This window comes from Podospora pseudopauciseta, chromosome 1, assembly GCF_035222475.1.
Source record: "Podospora pseudopauciseta strain CBS 411.78 chromosome 1, whole genome shotgun sequence".
NCBI classification, from domain to species: Eukaryota; Fungi; Ascomycota; class Sordariomycetes; order Sordariales; family Podosporaceae; genus Podospora; species Podospora pseudopauciseta.
Genome location: NC_085892.1, coordinates 2205328 through 2217389, shown reverse-complemented (window position 1 = coordinate 2217389; position 12062 = coordinate 2205328). Strand labels below are relative to the sequence as shown.

Sequence of the window (12062 nt, the reverse complement as noted above, 5' to 3'; positions counted from 1 at the left end):
GCTCCCAGTTCACCTGGTCCCACCTTTTATGTCAAGCCCACACGTTGGATACTCTGGTTAGGGCTTGTAATTCGCATACTTTTGTAGCTTTCTTTTCCACATCACTACTTTCTTACCACTTGTTTTGCCTCCCTTTGCGCGCCAGTGACCATTTCCACTGTCCCACACCATAAGTCACGAGGAACATAGGCGACATTTGTGGAACCCACTGTTGTCAATGAATCCAAAGAGACAGAGCCTTCCCAAACAGTCGTGTCTTTCCTTCTTTGTATTCAAGGCTGGCCCACATCGGAACTGATCAGGCAATTAGGCTTGCTCTTTCACTTCAAAACTCACATCATCAATTTCTCCGAGCAATGTCACTTTCACTGTCATGAATGAGGGCAGGTCTATCCTGTCCAGCATCCATTTCTTTGTAGCCTGCCCTGCCCATCGGCTGAAGCAAATGTGACTGAACCTCATAGGTACCGGTAGGTACACGAATTGATGTGGATTCAAGCTCATTAAGCCGAAGCTTGCCTTGTTAGCAGGTACTGGGTCAAGTCTGAGCGGATTGTTCTGACATATGAACGGCACCGGAAGATAGGATAGGACTGCCACTACTTGCTCCGGTTGGGTCATGCATTAACCATCCATCCGCACCTTCTCAACATGTCGACAGACTGAAACGCAGTCATGTTTCCGTCATGGAACATGCTCAAGTGATTGTGAAGCAAAAGTATTGAAGGTAGTGATACTCAGAGATCTGGCTGTTGTCGGGAATAGATATTTATTGGTTGAGTGCCTTATTTATAGGAGGTAGTATATAATATTACAAACACTGGCATCACTTATCCTCCAGCTTCCAGATTTGAATCTCGAGGAGGCTGTGCTGCCCTTAGATGCCTACCTCTATCAGGGATCTGTTCAGTAGATGGTGCCACGATAGGCCTCGCCATACTCGACCAGCTTGACCATGGGGCCCATCGAGGACCTTATGCTCCATGACCCAGTGCCCAGTTGCACAAAGACTGTCGTGCCTGCCTACTTGAATGTGAACCTCGAGGCCGTGGTCACTTGAATATGCGGTGTGTACTCTAGTATGGAAGGAACTTATGTACAACTGCTTCCTCATGGCTTCCCCATGGTCCACTGCGTCCGGAACATTGTGCTGCCTGCCGTACCCACATGCTGGCTGACGCGCGTGCCCGCGGTGCTACAAGTAAGTGATTCCTCCTGCCGCCCAATCGATTTTGCGTCTGCTCGCGCACAACAAGCAAGATAAACCTGTTTGCAGGCGTTTTCCTGGGACTTGTTCTCAGACTTGGGGGCTGGGGGCCCCGTCATCTTCTCTCCCCCAACACCACCACCACCGCCCAACGAGATCCTCGCCGGGCCAAAAACATCAATTGGTCCCTCGTAATGTTCGCCACCATCGCCGTCGCCTGCCTCCTCCTGTTGCTTTCTCCTCTCGAGACCTGGGGCCTTAGTCCCCGCGTCAAGCTCAGCAATGGGGACCACATCGGCCAGGTTCTCGATTGTGGTGTCTCCCACTGGTTGGGAATCCGATACGCCGCCCCTCCTCTTGGGGAACTTCGGTTCCAGCCCCCAGTTGACCCTCTTCCAGAGAACGGCACGCAATATGCCTACGAGGTATGTATCTTCCTGTTGGTCTTTGTTTTCTGGGCATTGATACTGATGCTTCTCCAAGCATGGTCCAATCTGCCTCCCAACTGGGGTTCTTCCCAATCAAAATAATGAGGCCAATTACTCCGAGGACTGTCTCTTCCTCGATGTTTACGCTCCCAGCAGAGCACACCCGGTGTCTAAACTGCCTGTCTTCGTCTACATTCAAGGTGGAGGGTTTAACGCGAACTCCCATCCTCGCCTGAACGGCACCGGCCTGGTCAAGAAGAGCGAGATGGGCATCGTTGTCGTCACTTTGAATTACCGAGTCGGCCCTTGGGGATTCCTCGTGGACGGCGACAAGCTAACTCCCAACAATGGATTGCGAGACCAACGACAAGCCTTGAAGTGGTATGTCTGACACTGATGGTCATGTGTGCCCATGTACTGACCCTCTTCATCTATGCAGGGTCAAGAAGAACATTGCCCAGTTTGGCGGTGACCCAGACCATGTTGTCCTCGGTGGTGCATCCGCCGGCGCCTCAAGTATCGCCTGGCACCTCACCGCATATGGCGGCCGTGATCAAGACCTTTTCCACGCTGGCGCCGGCGAGTCAGCGGCTTGGGGTCATGTTATCACCGCCAAAGAAGCCCGTTACCAGTTCCAAGATCTTGTCGTCCGCATCGGCTGCGTCAGCAACAGCTCGGAGGCTACACTCACCTGTCTACGCAAGAAGCCGTACCGAGAGATTCAGATGCATGGCTCTGGCACACCATACCCTGGCCAATCACTCAACCCCTTGTTTATGTGGGGACCCGTGATCGACTACGACATGTTCAGCCTACCTCTCATCGAAGCGTTCAAGCAAGGAAGGTTTATCAAGGTGCCAGTCATCTGGGGTGACGATACCAATGGTGGCAGCATCTTCACTTCTCCCTTCACCTCGACTGTCGCCCACAGCAATCGATGGATGAGGACCCAATACCCCTTTTTGACACTCAGAAAGTTGTGGTTGCTCAACAAGGCGTGGAAGAACAGGGGGAAGGAGCAAGACAGATGCCCCGCAAGAGACTGTTGGAGAGAGCAGCTCAGCCAAGTCTACGGTGACATGCGCTACATGTGCCCTAACATCTACATGAGCTCTGCTTTCCCAGACCATGGCTTCAACAACGCGTGGAACTATCGTTGGAACGTCGAGGATCCCGACCAGATTGCAGCAGGACTCGGCGTCCCTCACGTCAGCGAGATATCTGCGTTGTTTGGACCAGAGTATGTTCTAGAGCCGTACATCAGTGCACCAAGAACGTATAGAGAGGGAGAGCTCAACGGAAACGCCGTTGATGTGATTCAGAAATACTGGATCAGCTTTATCAAGACATTTGATCCAAACACAGAGCGGGCCCAAGGAACGGCTCGATGGGAGAAATTTGACAGCAAGAAGCTTAGTCGGCTGCGGTTTGACACGGGAGGAAAGACTGAGATGGAGTATGTCGGCAGTGAACTTGCGAGGAGATGCACGCTTTTGTTCGACAAGATATACCCAAGACGGGTTGGAAGTGGATGGACCGGATGGTGATGGAACAGTGAGAATCTTGAGACGTCAGGAGGAAGAAATGAGTTGTATCGCAGTATCTATATTTGTGGCATACACCTTGTAATCCTGTACTGCTAATCAGAGTAGATATTCGGGACATTTGCTGTCTTCATCTTCTTGATGAAGAGAGAATAGTTGATATGCACATCCAGTCGATCTTGTCGTTGTCTTGCCCCTGAATCCGCGGCACATGTTAACCGACCATGACAAGCATTTGTCAGTGTCCTGGGCAAATCTTGATCGTGGGTCTTGGCACGGACGTTTGTGCCAAAGACGACAAACGGAAGACCTTCGTCCGTGGTGAAAACTGCTGGGCGTTTCCGGACCGCGGGCCCAACTCACCACAGGACAGCGCAACGCAAGCCATTCTTCCGCACGCGTCATTCGTCATTCAATCAACGCGGAAGAAGACAGCAGAATTCCCTTGAAGGTTAGGTGATTCATTCCCGTTCCGGTATCCGGGTTCGCCTCTACCGCCCTCCGGGATGCCAGGGACCGCCTCGAGCTGCGTCTAGCAACGCACGATGCAACGTCGCTCCACTGAACAAGGCGACTTCCCCGGAAATCACCATGCTTCAACGGCTTCTCCCCTGCCAAATCGAAGGGGACCGTGATGCCGAGATGGCGAGAGCCGCATCGCTAACGGTCCTATCTCCACTCCGACAAGGGCGGTTGAAGAGATGGAAGGTTGTTGGGGGGGAAGAGGAGAGGAAGGGTATAAAAGCGCGAGTATGTTCCCCCGTCTGCCAGGAAGATGTTTTGTTGACCAACCTGTCTTGCTCCCAGTGAACTCCACGACAAGATGAAGGGCTCCATCATTGCCGGTGCCGTCGCCACTCTGGCGGCTGGCGCGGCTGCTCAAGCCGGTGCCTGGGCCCAGTGCGGCGGTCAGAACTGGTCTGGCGCGACGACCTGTGTCTCTGGGCACACTTGTGTCTTTGTCAACCAGTGGTACAGCCAGTGCCAACCCGGTGCTGCCCCTCAGCCAACGACCCTCGCGACATCGACCACCCGTGCTGCGACGACCTCGGCGGCTGCTACCCCTACCTTGGCCCCGGGCAAGTTCAAGTGGTTCGGTACCAACCAGGCTGGTGGCGAGTTTGGAGAGAAGACGTATCCTGGTGTTTGGGGGACGCATTTTATCTTTCCGGACAATAATGCCATCAGGGTAGGAAGCTCTTGGACACATGATGGAAAGGAGATGTGGCTGACAAGCGGTATAGACACTGATTAACCAAGGCTACAACACCTTCCGCGTCGGCTTCGCCATGGAGCGTCTCGCCCAAAACGGCCTGACCAACTCGTTCGACGCGGGTTACCTCCGCAACTTCACCGACTCCATCAACTTCATCACCAACGCCGGCGCCTACGCCGTGCTCGACCCTCACAACTACGGCCGCTACTTCGGCAACATCATTACCAACACGGCCGACTTCCAGACCTTCTGGCGCAACCTCGCCACTCAGTTCGTGAACAACCCCCGTGTTATTTTTGACACCAACAACGAGTACCACACCATGTCCCAGGACCTGGTCCTCCAGCTCAACCAAGCCGCCATCAACGGCATCCGTGCAGCGGGCGCAAAGGAGCAGTACATCTGGGTCGAGGGCAACTCTTGGTCCGGAGCCTGGACTTGGAACGTCACCAACACCAACCTTGTCGCGCTGACGGACCCGGAGAACAAGATTATCTACCAGATGCATCAGTACCTGGACTCTGACGGGTCGGGGACAGCGCCGGCGTGTGTGAATGCGCAGATTGGGGCGCAGAGGGTGGTGGGCGCTACTGCCTGGTTGAGGGCGAACAACAAGAAGGGGATCCTGGGCGAGTTTGCTGGTGGGCCGAACGATGTGTGCAAGCAGGCCGTTAGGGGACTGCTGGATCACTTGAAGGCGAATAGTGATGTTTGGCAGGGGGCGTTGTGGTGGGCTGGGGGTCCGTGGTGGGGGGATTACATGTTTAGCTTTGAGCCGCCTAGTGGGACGGGGTATGTGAACTATAATAATATCTTGAGGGAGTATATTTAGGTTGTGGGAGGTGGAATTTGGGGGGAATAGGTGTGGTGGTTGGGATGGGGTGGGATAGGATGTTGTGTATATGTTGCTCTTTGTGAGCTTTGAGTAAATGTATTGCTGTGAGTAAGTCTTCCATTGTGTATATTTGTTGTCACTTTGCTATTGGGATAGAGGAGTGACACAGCTTGCTATTTTTGGATGTCGTGTGACGATAAGCTGAGGTACTGGGGACAACCTCGGGCTTCTTCTCATCAGGTCAGTTTCATTGTCCGGTGCCTCGGCAGGTGAGCACTGGACTATACATGAAGGCGTGCCTAATTAAGGCCATAGTGAATGTCTTTGTTGTGGTAGCCTCAACATCCGACATCCGGATGCGGCATGATTGACGCGATCTCATTGTAAAGGTTTGTCCCGATGTTGTCTTTGTTCAAACGGCTTTGGCACCTATCTTGCAGCAAATCTCAGACACAAACATGCTTGATGACATTAACCACTCCATAAGAAAATCAACAGTCTGCTGCATTCTTCGCCCACCTCCATAGATCTGGCGCGGGCCAATCGCAAGGCCATATATCTCCCAACAGCGCCATCACCAGTCTGATCACCAATATTGAACAAGATGCCGCCAGCAGTCAGCAAAGAAGCCGGTCAGCCCGGGTACCTCATCGACCGTAGATATAGGGACCGTGACCCCGACTATATGAGAAAGCTCCACCTCTATCGTCAGCGCAATGCAACCTCCCTCGTCTACTACCGCCTTGGAAAACAAAGGCTGTGGGAAGAGGAGTGTGATAAACCTGAGCTATGGAGAAACTATGACCTTCCCCTGCCGGGCAAGGCTCCCGGCCACGAAAATGACAAACACAAAAACTCAATGACAAACATTCAGAGTCTTCCCAAGTTTGACCTGGGAGACAAAGGTGTGTCCAATTTACCCGAGGAGATCCAGAAGGAACTCGAAAACATTCCCTTGTACATCGTCTCGCCACAGGCGCAAATTGGCTTCAAAAAGTTCCTTGGATTTGGTGGGAACGGGCTCGCTGCCATGTACACGATCCAGGACTTGAAGGGCCGGACCAGAGACGTGGTCTTCAAGTACGCGTTGAATGCTATATCGGGCAACGAGCTGGAAAATGAGAAGCAGATGCATCGATATCTGGCACGGGCACGACATATCACACAAAGGGTTTACTTGCGCGCTCCGGAAAGAAAGAAAAACACGGCACCATTACCAGGTGTTGATCCGCGGGTCGTGGCTGGAGGATTTGTGTCAAAGGCCGGAGGAGGACTCGTATCAAAGGCTGGAGGACTCGTGTCGAAAGCTGGACCATCGAGAAGGACCATCACACCGACACCTGCCCCACCACCGGCGCCGCCCCCGGACGATGATCCGGATGGCAGCACTGATACAGACGATGGCACGGGGGCTAAAGGCTATCCTGTACAGGCCTTTCATCACTGGAACTATCCTCAGGACAGGACGGTCGAGAGGAGCAACATTGGGAAAGTGGACGACAATGGTCCGACTCTTATCCTGGAAATGATGCGGAGGGGCGGTCTCGAAAGCTGGATTGGCCGGATGAGCCTGCTCGGACAAGCGTTACCAGAAAAGGTACTATGGCTGATATTCGACTGCTTGTTGAAGGCCGCTCTCGCTCTGGCCTACCCCCCACGGTTCCAAGAGGAGCTATATAATAGCACTCATCGCCACCTGGGAAAGTATCCCATCAACGAAATCCTCCCCCCCAGCGAGTACGAAATGAGCCCAGACTTGGTTCATTTCGACCTCGATGCGACAAATCTGTTTGTTGGCGACTTTGCGGACAATGACTCGGATATTACTCACACTATGGTGCCCATCATAAAGCTCGCAGACTTTGGAATGACAACTTTCATGAGGAATGCAATGCGAAACGATCCCAAGCTGATGCACATATCCCGGCCAAGAGGTAAATATTGGTTGGGGTGGCTGTTGCCAGAGCAGTTTACCGAGGAGTGGGACTACATCACGGGATTCCTACCCGATGAAGAAACAGACCCGGAAAAGAAGTCTAGTATTGCCGGCAAATACTCGTACAAAACCAACCTCTATCATGTTGGACTGGTTATGTGGGGGCTGATAACACTTCGCAAACTGCCCTTTTCTCCAGTGCCATATGAGTGCTTTGAGAAGGAGGTCACCGATCCGGATACTGGCAACCCTGTTTTAGACCCCAAAACCGGTCAACCCAAAATGAGGAAGCTCTGGGGCTATGGTGGTTATCTCCAAGGCAAAATGTGGGACGGGATCTATGACCGTGTGCTGCTCGACCTCGTTGTCGCCTGCATGCTAGAAGAGCCAGAACAACGACCAGCATTTCACGAGTTAAAACAAGCGATTGATCGTGAGGTGAAGTCGGAATGGGAATGGCAGAGGAACGCTGATGTGCGTAAGTGGTGCGAGCAGTTCTTTAACGAGCCAGCTGGCGAAGCGCCTGTTGTCCCCATTGTCCCGGTTGCAAACCCGGCACCGGTTCCAGTACCTCCAGAACCTGAACCAGCAGCCGAGTCGGCTCAGCAACCGCAACAGCCTCCTCCTCCACCACTACCACCACCACCAACACCTACTGCTCCTCCTGTTCCTCCTGCTCCTCCACCACCTCTGCCACCTCCGCTTGCTCCCGACCTGACAACCCCCCAAGCACCCCAACAACCCCAACAACCCCAACAACCCCTCCCCAGCACACCCACCCGCCGCCCCGGGCGCCAAACAACCAGACTCGTCCGCCGCCACAACCCCATAGACCCAACCCAACCACGCGCCAAACTCCTCCGCCGCAAACCCGAAACCCAAGGCGAATCCTCCCGCACCCCCCAAGCCCACATCCCCGCGCACCCCCTCCCCTCAACAAACCCAAACCTCCCCTCCCCAGCCCCCCAGCAACCACCCCCCTCCTACATCGCCGCCGTCGCCGCAGCAGCAGCAGCAACCGACGACGACGCCCCCCCCCCCAGTCTTCCACTTCCAAAGCAACATCCTCCCCCCAGGAGCGGTCATCGCCCCCCCTGCCCCTCCCCCATCCACCCCTTCCCGCCCAGGCCCTACCGACGACTATATCACCAAAGTCCTCACGCCAAAAGTAGCAGGCCTCCACCTCACCCCTGTCCCCCCCTCCACCCCTGCCCCGTTGCAGCCAGCAGCAAGGAGAACTACCCGGCGGGTCCTCACGCCGGTTGGTCCCAGACAGAGACAGAGGTACGAGCTTGTAGTTCCACCTCAGCAAGCATTATACACCCCCGACCAGGACAGTTTGGATGGGTTGAGGACTGTAATGAGGAAGATGAGGCTGGGGACTCCGGAGAAGAAGTCTACGAAGAACAAACAGCCGGTGGATTGGTTCAAGGATGGGGGAAAGGGACCGCCGCTGGGGCCGTCGGTGCAGGCTCGGTGGGCTGGGCCTGGGGGGGTGCGGAGGCGGTGGGAGAGGGAGGGGGCGGTGGTTGTTATTGATGAGAGGAGGGGTGGTGGTGGTGGTGTTGGTCGGTTTCCGCCTCCTGGGGGTGGTGTTGCTGGTGGTGCGCAGTCTGGCGTTGTTGCTGCGATGGCTGATGCGGTTGTTGGTCGTCCGCGGGTGAGGAGGCCGGCGATTATCGCGAGGATCAGGAGGAGAGGGTCTAGTACTGGTGGTGGTGCTGATGATGCTGGGCGTACTGGTGGTGTGATGTGATTGTGGAGTCAAGAAGAGCGAGGCAATATGATATGTTGGTAGGCGAAGATGTTGGGTGATATATAGAAAAGAGACTTTGCTAGGTTGGCTTGTTTTGCTGAGAATAGATCATGGATTTTGCTTTCGGATCTGTGAAAGTCTTGGCGTGAAAAGGGGGTGCCAAGAACTCAGGGCTCGAAAGCCGCATGCTGATTGATGTTGTCGACCTTGTGCTGCTTTCCAATGATGTTGCTCCACAAACAACAGTGAAAATCCAGTATGTGAAACGAATTATGGTAGTGGTATGAAAATCGATCTACTTCCAACTACGGTATGTCCATCCAGTCCAAGTACTTGCTCCCCGTGTTTATTTACTTATTTTGTGCCGTTTTCCTTCCTTCTTTTCCAGCCTTTTTCCAAGCCAAGTCCAGTCCCGTGATATTTTTCCATAGTCTCAGGCCATGCCATGTTCTTGCGCGTCCCATTTCCCATCGATCAGCCACGGCAAGTATCGCCGTGCCAACCTCACCACTTGAGCGTTCTCGGCGGTAGCACCCGGGTGCAGTCGGTCAGGTTGTTGATGTTGAAAACACCGAGAAGACTAAGCCGGAGGTACGCGCGGGCGTATTCCTATTACACACTCCTGTTAGCGGGATTTCACAACAAGGCTGAGGACAAGGCTTACATGAGCCCAAAGAGGCTGGCCACCAGGTCCGGCAAAAGCCTTGAAGGCCGGGAACAGGAGGGGGTGCTCAGCCAAGACGACATCGCTGGGGAGGCGGAAGACATCAGGAGGGGAGCGGGCAGCCAGAGTCTGGCGGTAGAACAGCACGTCGCAAACACCTGGGGTGCTGTCCTGGGGGGCGCCAGCACGCGCAGGATTGAAGAAACGTTGGCGGCTGGTGGAGTGAGCACCGAGCAGGGCGGCAAGGCTGAGCGGTTGGATAGTCTTGGCACGGAACATGGCGACGACCTTGTCGGGAGGGTCGAAAGGGCTGGGGAGAAGTCCGTCTGGAGCAGGCTTGAAGTTGTCTCGGCGGCCAACAAAGGAGCGGATGCGGGGGCCACTGTTGAGATGGCAGAGTCAGCAACCTGTGAGACGGAGTAGAGAACGAGGCAAAAGATGTAATTGACTTACAGAGGGCAAACAACAGTAGCGACATTGGCGCCCATCTGGATCAAATCGGCCATGCTAACACCGAAATGGCTCCAGCGGTCGTACCAAAACTTATACTGTTGAACAATCTCTTGAAGTCCCTTGTTTGGTCGGCGAAGCATCTCCTCGGGTGCATGGACGATGGACCCGTCAGCACCCCCGAAATCGCCCGTAGTCTTGGACCACGCGCCGGCATCGTGAAATCCGGTGCGGATGGCACCTCGGGCGGCATCTGTACATTGCCCATCAGTGCCACGGAAGAGTTGTGACATTTCTTTGGCAATGTACCACCAGACGCAGCAAGTGTCTCGAGCACAAGCGGCCGAACGCAAGGGAGGTACGTATTGGTAATGCTCATTCGATTGAGCATCGAAGCCATCGACCAGAATTGATCTGATCAAGTGGGAAACGGGGCTCATCTGGCGAGGTTGAAGCCATTGAAGGTCACCGATGAGCTCTTGTGGCCTCCGGTCTGCCTCGTGGAGGGCTTCCAGAACAGACGAGTTCATCATCACCGGATCGGCTTGCACCGCCGCTGAGAGCATGGTTATGCCACCGGCCAAGGCCGTAGCGATAGAAGAGGCCTTCATGGTGGCTGACTGGAGACGAGAGAGTGTCTTTCTGTACCAAGGGCAGACGCAACTGAAAGAAGGGGGAGGGGGGGGGCGGACCTGCAAGACTGAAACGAGTGACAGCTGTGGGTGGATGGCGAAGAAACCGAATATCGGGACTCTTCAGCCTTGGACCCCGCCGACGTAGATATATCATATCCCAAACTCATCAAGGGGTATCGGCTGTGTCATGGCCACCGTTCACAGCGCTTGGGATCGTAACCATGTGCTAGTCTGGCCGGTAGTGTTCGACGCCTTGCTCTGGATCACTAAGAACTTGGCCATTCCATGCTGGTATCTTCCCAGCAGGCGTGCCAGTCACTGCTTCGACCTGTGTGTTGTTCCATTCCTTTTCTCTGGTGACGATTCGTGGACGGTTATCGTGCAGTTTTGGCCGGCTAGATCACAGGCTAACTCGGGGTTGGTTCGGTGGGTGGAAGAAAGGGAGGGTGGAATCGTCGCCGGCGTCTGCGCCGAGTCCGGATCGACATTTCCGCCCTCTTGGAATCTCCAAACTTCAGTTGAGATCTAGGTCCGAAACTTTGGTTGGTGTTGCGGCAAGGCGTCATAGGTGAGGCCGGAGACGTCGCTCAACCATGGGTCATAGACAGTAGCCGGTGGACGAAGGTGAATAGTGGAGTTGAGCCACGAGAATGTGCTTGGTTGCCTGGTCTGTTCAGCGAAGCATGTTGACTCCTAAAGCAAATAAAGTTTTCATCTTGGACAGACTTGCGAGGTCGGATCTTCGAAAGGTGAGGCAAAACTACCCCGTACCTTAGGCTCATTGTAAGCAACGATGGTGGAAGCATTGCGTGATTGTTTCTTCTATTCCTTACCTTTTGTCACCTATGCCTTCTTTTGAGGACAGCAGTACCAAAGATGGAGGGCGTCAAAGGTGGCGATTGTTGTTCTAACTAGGCATTCGCAGGTTCTATTAATTAGTCCTGATGCTTGATGAATTCGTCGTGGGAGATTGCCTCTGTAGGGTTCCGGCTGGTGTACCTTAGTATCTGCAACGATTCAGAAGCGAGAAGCAGTCAATGGCTTTAGCGTCCGGACCTGCAGTCGGCATGATGTCAGCATTCTTGCTGCTAACTGCAATCTCCAATACTCCTCCAACATTCTGTTCCAGGATCACAATTCGAGTATTCCAGGAACCCTTGACTTTCAATGTTCGAGCTATGTTGCGAGGAAAATAACAGCTGTTACAAACTACCAACGCGACCACATGACGATGGATACCTGTTCACAGGTCTCGGTGTTGACACCCTGGGTCAGGCATCAAAGTAATCATAGCTGGGTGGGACAGCAGATTGATCGTTACCATTCAATGATAGCCACAGTTTCACAAAGCATCCTGGCGCATACATCACTGTTGCAACAGAGCACTGAAA

General features: G+C 54.0%; 4 protein-coding genes across 4 annotated transcripts; 3 read left to right on the top strand and 1 right to left on the bottom strand.

Annotated features, from left to right (window-relative positions):
- Nucleotides 1-1147: 1147 nt before the first annotated feature.
- On the top strand, nucleotides 1148-3182 carry QC763_106000 (uncharacterized protein; the record flags this gene model as incomplete). The annotated part of the gene is made up of 3 exons (XM_062907169.1): nucleotides 1148-1632; nucleotides 1691-2016; nucleotides 2075-3182. Exons 1-3 carry the CDS (start codon nucleotides 1402-1404, stop codon nucleotides 3180-3182), a joined length of 1665 nt encoding a protein of 554 aa, XP_062770095.1. The 5' UTR covers nucleotides 1148-1401.
- Nucleotides 3183-4002: 820 nt separating this feature from the next.
- Nucleotides 4003-5227, top strand: GH51 (Endoglucanase gh5-1; the record flags this gene model as incomplete). Its single annotated transcript, XM_062907168.1, has 2 exons — nucleotides 4003-4368; nucleotides 4424-5227. The coding sequence occupies 2 exons, from the start codon at nucleotides 4003-4005 to the stop codon at nucleotides 5225-5227; spliced, it is 1170 nt and encodes a 389-aa protein (XP_062770094.1).
- Nucleotides 5228-5834: 607 nt separating this feature from the next.
- Nucleotides 5835-8922, top strand: QC763_105980 (uncharacterized protein; the record flags this gene model as incomplete). The annotated part of the gene is made up of 2 exons (XM_062907167.1): nucleotides 5835-8208; nucleotides 8243-8922. The coding sequence occupies 2 exons, from the start codon at nucleotides 5835-5837 to the stop codon at nucleotides 8920-8922; spliced, it is 3054 nt and encodes a 1017-aa protein (XP_062770093.1).
- QC763_105970 (uncharacterized protein) lies at nucleotides 8592-11691 on the bottom strand. The gene is given in 6 exon segments (XM_062907166.1): nucleotides 8592-9167; nucleotides 9183-9531; nucleotides 9587-9968; nucleotides 10040-11442; nucleotides 11505-11599; nucleotides 11671-11691. 3 exon segments carry the CDS (start codon nucleotides 10645-10647, stop codon nucleotides 9427-9429), a joined length of 1095 nt encoding a protein of 364 aa, XP_062770092.1. The 5' UTR covers nucleotides 10648-11442; nucleotides 11505-11599; nucleotides 11671-11691; the 3' UTR covers nucleotides 8592-9167; nucleotides 9183-9426.
- Nucleotides 11692-12062: the final 371 nt, after the last annotated feature.

Coding starts and splice junctions, on each gene's coding strand:
- QC763_105970 (XM_062907166.1), bottom strand. CDS start 10,647: ATGAAGGCCTCTTCTATCGCTACGGCCTTGGCCGGTGGCATAACCATG. Junction 9,969..10,039: donor GCTACTGTTGTTTGCCCTCT/GTAAGTCAATTA, acceptor CCATCTCAACAG/TGGCCCCCGCATCCGCTCCT. Junction 9,532..9,586: donor GCCAGCCTCTTTGGGCTCAT/GTAAGCCTTGTC, acceptor AGTGTGTAATAG/GAATACGCCCGCGCGTACCT.